The sequence below is a fragment of the Varanus komodoensis genome, unplaced genomic scaffold, assembly GCF_004798865.1.
Source record: "Varanus komodoensis strain SLA01 unplaced genomic scaffold, ASM479886v1 scaffold38, whole genome shotgun sequence".
In the NCBI taxonomy this organism is placed as follows: domain Eukaryota; kingdom Metazoa; phylum Chordata; class Lepidosauria; order Squamata; family Varanidae; genus Varanus; species Varanus komodoensis.
In genome coordinates this window covers 442,964-448,963 of record NW_025335909.1, presented here as the reverse complement: position 1 = coordinate 448,963, position 6,000 = coordinate 442,964, and the positions used below count along the sequence as shown (strand labels likewise).

At 51.1% G+C, this 6,000-nt stretch overlaps 1 protein-coding gene across 1 annotated transcript in view; it reads right to left on the bottom strand.

Moving 5' to 3' along the window:
• Positions 1–852: 852 nt before the first annotated feature.
• The window catches only part of PI4KA (phosphatidylinositol 4-kinase alpha), a 67,995-nt gene continuing 62,847 nt past the window's right edge, over positions 853–6,000 (bottom strand). Inside the window, exons 50-55 of the mRNA XM_044440481.1 lie at positions 5,663–5,788; positions 4,853–4,973; positions 4,170–4,329; positions 3,283–3,372; positions 2,266–2,349; positions 853–1,507 (exon numbers count right to left, since the gene is read on the bottom strand). Of these exons, the coding sequence (XP_044296416.1) occupies positions 1,456–1,507; positions 2,266–2,349; positions 3,283–3,372; positions 4,170–4,329; positions 4,853–4,973; positions 5,663–5,788 (633 nt within the window). The 3' untranslated portion in view covers positions 853–1,455. The remainder of the gene's footprint in view (positions 1,508–2,265; positions 2,350–3,282; positions 3,373–4,169; positions 4,330–4,852; positions 4,974–5,662; positions 5,789–6,000) is intronic.

The following is a 6,000-nucleotide window of genomic DNA, read 5'->3' as shown; positions in this document are numbered from 1 at the left end:
GAAGACACCAGACTTTGGGGCGTACAACTTGCCTGCCTCTGTTGAAACGGTGAACACGATGGATCCAGTGCAAAGCCCTAGGGAAAAATTGCATTTTCAACACGACAATCTGCAGTTTGATCAATCTGCCCCTCCCCGCAAGTTCTTTTTTCAGTCTGTTAAAGTCAGACGTCCTTTAACATCCCATCCTGTTAAATGCCACTGAGAGGTCCAGCAGAACCAAGAGGGCACATTCCTCCTACCCGGTTCTTCACGCAAGTTGAGCGTAAGTCACCCACTGGGGCTGTTTTTGGTCCTGAAACGGGCTCTGAATGCAGGATGAAAGAGACCTAAATCAGGGGTGTCTATGCAGAGGGTAAGATTCCAGTCTGGAGACTTTTTGGGGCTGCATTCCACTGATGGGTGGGCCTGAAGACAAAAGGGGAATCGATGCACAGAAGCAGGGAAGGCACCCAACAGGCAACGGTGGGGCCGGAGGGCTTTGGCGGAGTCAGGTCTGGTCCCGGGCTTCACGCTCTGCACCCCCAACTGGCTCGGCTCCCGTTTTTCATCTGCTTCCACCAGTCTGTGCCTGACTTTTAGTGGACCTCACAGTTCCAGGTCAATCCCCCAAGCCTGGAGTCTGCCCACTTTTGATGACAACCACCAAAACCCATAAAAAACAAAGGGGTAATCAAAGCTAAACATCTAGTGAACAACTAGAATTCTGCACCAAGAAACCTGGATATGGTAACCTGAATAAAATATCTTTCCCCTGGCCACGCACACTTCAGCAGTTTCCACTCGCTCTCTCGCCCTCTTTGTCCCCTTTCAGGCCAGTTGTTTTCAAGTTAAAAGTTTGGAATAGAGATGTAAGGAACCCTAAAAGTCTTTTTATTCCTTTTTTTAGATTAAATATATTTATCTTCAGTAGAGTTTCTCTCTTTAAAACCACACAAAGGGGAAAAATACATTCTTCATGTATGTACGAAATACTGACCACGGAGCAGGATTCATTTACAGTGCAAAATACGACATGTTACGACAGACGCTACCATGACGAATGATTATCAGTACAATTTCTACAGCGTCGTCCCAAGCAATTTAGTGCTTCTTCGTTACTCTGAACGGGAATTCCAGAGCGGGCATTTATGAGTTCTTGCCGGGAAAGGGAAAGGGAAAGATTCTTGCATTGCTCGACAACTAGCCCACCCCTCCATTCTGCTCACATTCACAGGGCAACCGGATCGTAAGTCTGCGACGGCAGCTGACAGGTGCACCGTCAAAGAACACGGCCATCCGAGCCGAGCCCAAGGTGCTGATTGTTCCAAGGTCTGGTAAAAGGGAGGCACCCACATTCACATGCGCACAGGATTGTTTGGAGGCAGTACACTGGAACACTAGAATTCACGTGTCCAGGCTCGAACGAAGGTGTGGCGGCAGAGCCTCCTTTTCCTCCCGCAGGAGGAGCGGCGCTCAGTAGGGAATATCATTCTGGTAGTACTGGATCATATCGTAGGTCCTACTCCTAAGAAGAGGAACACACACAAAGGCAAAGGCGTTTCAGAGCTGTATGAACAGGCTGTCTTCGGCAGCAAGGATTCCCACACACCGGCGTCTGTAAAGACGTTCCTGCCGCCTTCCCTGCCACGGCTACACTGGATGGCGTTTGTTGCACAGTGTCTTAGAAAGGAGCTTGCGGCTCATCCGTGCATTAAGGGAAAGGATGCAAAGCCCATGCTGTGCAAGCGGAAGGTCGTAGGCAATTGCCTTGCACAGACTCATCACCACTGGCTCATCTGGCTCAGTCCCGTCAACACAGGCCGGCAGCAACTGCCTCTCCAGGGTGTCAGACAGTTTTCCTGGCCTTACCTGGAGACACCAGGAACTAAAGGTACTGTTCCTGCTGCATGCAAAACGGGGCCAGGCACAATCCCAGCCATTTCTCGATATAAAAAATCAGGCAGAAGCGGTAGGAAAGGAAAGCTGCCGTGTCAATGCGGCGTGGTGGTGAGAGCGCTGGGCTGGAACTTGGGAGAGCTGGGTTCGAGACCCCATGCATCTCCCTGAGCGACTTTGGGCCCGTCCTTGACTCTCGGCCCAGCCCACCTCACAGGATAACATGAAGAGGAGGGGGAGGATTATGTAAGCCACCTTGGGTCCTTCACAAAAAGACACAAACGCCGTGGTAATGCAAACGGTATGACGCACCTCCTCCTACCAGGCCTGGCTGCCCACGCCTGCCACTCAAGGCTGATGAAGAAAGGGGCAGGGGAAGGAGCATACCTGTTGCTGAGGAAGCAGTTCTGGATTATCTTGATGATGAAGTTTGCGGCCTCTCGCTCCGTCATGTTGGGGCTGAACCTGTTCCTGTTCAAGAGAGCAGAAAGTGCAGAAGAGCATTTACAGAGGCACAGCTCTTTGTAACTATGCCCAGCGCCTCTTGGTGAAGCTGGGCATGGCCTGCTGTGTGGATTGTGGGTTAGCTGGCCCCCGAGTTCCAGGCAGATTCTAAGAAGGCTGACCCAAAACGAATACTAATTGTTTAATGGCAGAACTACGTGCTGTTTAATGGGGCTTATGCCCAAGCATGTATTGAGTGATTATTCAGGGTTTGCTTTCCTGCAAGCCATTTGTAGACATCCATAAATGATCTTTCCCCTCATGAGGGAAAAGGTACAACAGCTGGGACTGGTTAACTACAGGGGGAAAAGGGCAGGTAAGGGGAAACATCATGGATGCAATAGAGTTGCCATGGAGAAAGTGGGTACGGGGAATTGTTCTTCCTCGCTCACAAGACTAGAACTCAGTGGGGTCATTCCATGAAGCTGAGAGATTCAGGATAGATAAGAATAAGGACTTCTTTATACAGCACACGATTCAGCGGCAGAAAGGTAACTGGCACTTGGGTGGCTTTAAAATGGGACTGGGCTGGAGGCAGCGGCTATCCGAATGGCCCGGCATGGCCTCCGGTTTCGGAGGCAGCATGCCAACGTGCACAAGTCGGCGGAGCGCTCAGCAGAAGAGTGCTATCCCACTTGGGGGCTTCCTGTGGGCAGCTGATGGGAACGCAGACAGGAGGGACCCCCGGCCTGACCCTGCAGGGCTCCCTTATGTCGTTCTCCTCCAGCTCCAAGGCTCACTCTCGCTTCCTTTAATTCATACCCCACTCCTCTTTCACAGAACTGCCAGCCGTTTCCCACTCAGGTGCTCCCTGGCCCCAGACCTGATTAGCTTGGGCAAGGCTGCTGCGTTGTGTGTTTCCAGAGCACACCCCATTATTCAGTGGTGTGAGAAACCTACTTCAACAGCTTGATTGTCTGCCCGCGGAAACAGGGCAGCCCTGTGTCCAGCATCAGCGTAACCAGAGAGACGACGGCGTCCATGTACGGCCTATGCAAGGAGAGAGGAAAGAGGACTTAGTTCTGCTGCTGAAGAAAGGCAGCGCAGAAAGGGGGAGGCAGGGGGGGAGCAAAGCAAAACCGTGGCGCTCAGTGGGGAACAGATCACACCTTATTACTGTAATTAAATTAATCCTTCTCCATTTGCTGATGAAGCTGCCCGGCCGCTTATAATCTATCACGCTAACGAAATTACTGCGACAAAAGCAGTGCCACTCCCCTGGGCTTGGCAGATGCCATGCTATCGGGACCCCCACCGCCAGGGCGGCTGTAGAGATGGAGCACTGCAGGACAGGTAACTTCAAGGGAGGTTTGGAAGCCAGCCCTATTTTTGGGAACTAACAGCAACCTTTGGGTTGGGGTGTTAAAGTGAGCCCCTGAAAACCCGCCACACGGGTTCCTTTTGGCTCTTTGATCCAGCACCTCCTCGTCTGGTTAGCAAAACCCTCCATGATCTTGTCCCTTCATCTCTCTCTCCTCTTCTGCCCTGATTCTTCTCAGCCTGCAGCACTTTCTTCTACAGCTCCACCATCCAAATCATCAGATGTTCTGCTCCCTGCAATGACTCTGCCTTTCTTCCTTGCTGCCTTTTATGCCTGGACCAGCCTTCCAGCACACCCTTACCCCTTTCTTCCCTCAAATCCCTTTTCAAAAGCAGCTTTCTGGGGAAGACTTTGGGAGCTGCAAGACTGCAACCCTTGAAGCAAAAGGTTGGTGGGTGAACAAAAGTGGCCCGTGGCCTCCAGTGCAGAAATTCAGAAAGCGAGGGCCCAGTGGAGGCCTCCTCACCTGACAGCCAGGTATCCCCGGACACACATCTCCATGAACCACTTGAAGGGTGTGGCCTCCATTTTCCCTCCCATTATCATCACCATCTCATCAGTCAGCTTGATGTCTGGCTCCCAACCCAGATTCCCGCCGGGTGAGCTCTCAAACATGAAACCAAAATCTGTCAGGGAGGAAAAGAAAGAGAGCAAACTGATCACAAAGTTTGGGGACCATTTGATCGACCACTGCTTCAGTGATAAAGTTCTACGCTAGTTCCTCTGTCACACACTCTTTTTTATTACAAATTTGGGAGTGCTGAGGGAGAAGGTTTCCAAATGCAATGAACCCAAGAGACTCCACTCTACATCTGAGGCCTTCTTCCAAATGCTACCTCCAGGGGAGACTGAGGTGGCAAGAAGGAGAGGGGGGCTTTTCTGTGGTAGCTCCCAAACTATGGAACTCTCCCCACCAAGGCCCACTTGGCATCACTGCTAAATATACGAGAGTTCTTGGTACATCTTGCAGTATGGAAGCAGCTGAAGTGAGGAGATGCACCCTCTGGTCAGTACAGGAGGAGGTGTTTCCCAGGTGTGACAGCTGCCTCCAGGGGGCAGGTGGGGAGAGTGAAGACATCGTGGAAGTGAAGAGCCAGAGCCAGAGCCAGAATGATGGCCTGCCAAAAGCAAAGCAGGGGCTGGACTCACCGATGTGGATGAGATGCCCATGCTTGTCCAGCATGATATTGCCATTATGCCTGTCTTTGATCTGGAGCAGGAACAAGAGGAGACTGTAGGCAGCCATGCTGCGGATGAAGTTGTAGCGAGCCTGCACGGAGGAGAGAGGTCGGCCGCATCAGGCACGCAGGCAAGCAATGCACACACGGGAAATTCCCAGAGAGGCCAAAGGTGCGGGGGTGGGGGTGAAGCCAAGAAAATGGCACACGAGGCTCACGCTGGAAGGATGGGCTTAGCGCCCTCCAAAACAAACGAACGCCTTTCATGTCAACCACACCCTGTGTTTTCAAGCCACAGGAAGGCAGGACTGGCTGGTTACAGCAGCCCCAAAGTGAGCAGGCAGATCACATTTCTGTATATTTTAGGAATGCAGTTTGCAATGAAAGGCACTTTGCAATTCTGCAAACGCCAAGAAGAATAATTGGCTGCAAGATTCTTTGAAAAAAATAAATAGTTCCAACGTATTTCACCCCATATGAAGGTCTTTACTTATGGGAGTTCCACGTGATCTTGCGTGCTTTTTCCCTCTCTGTAGAATGATTTCGATCACACAGAATTTCCCTGAAAAACCTACATGTGCTCTGAAATGCACTGGAATGGTTTATTTTTGTGGAATGAAACACCTTTTACTTATCCTCATTGCTATTTGTCATCATTTGTGAGCTTTCCCATTTTACTGGATTCTGCAAGGTTCTGTGTGGCAAGATGACTGGTTCAGATGCCACACGAAGGTAAAATCGCAGGGAGAAGCAGAGTTTTGCTATACATCTGGAAAAATACCTTTTGGAAAGCCAGGGTCGATTCATCTCCATACTGCCTTGTAAAATAGTCGTACATCCCAAAATCAGTCTGCCGGCCCAGCTGGTCACGGGACGTACAATCAGGAATGCATTCGATGACGCCACACTGAGGTAAAGGAGGAAAATCAAGTATTGCAAACACCTGCCACCCCTGACTGGCAGAGCTCTCCAGACCCCCAGGTAGGAGCCTCTCCCAGCCCCACCTAGAAATGCTGAGGAAAGCTGGGAAAACCTGCATGCAGATGCCTCATCGCTGAGTGACACACCCACCTCTATTCAGCCACAAATCCAAAGAAGAGAGGAGTGCCGAGGGGAAGG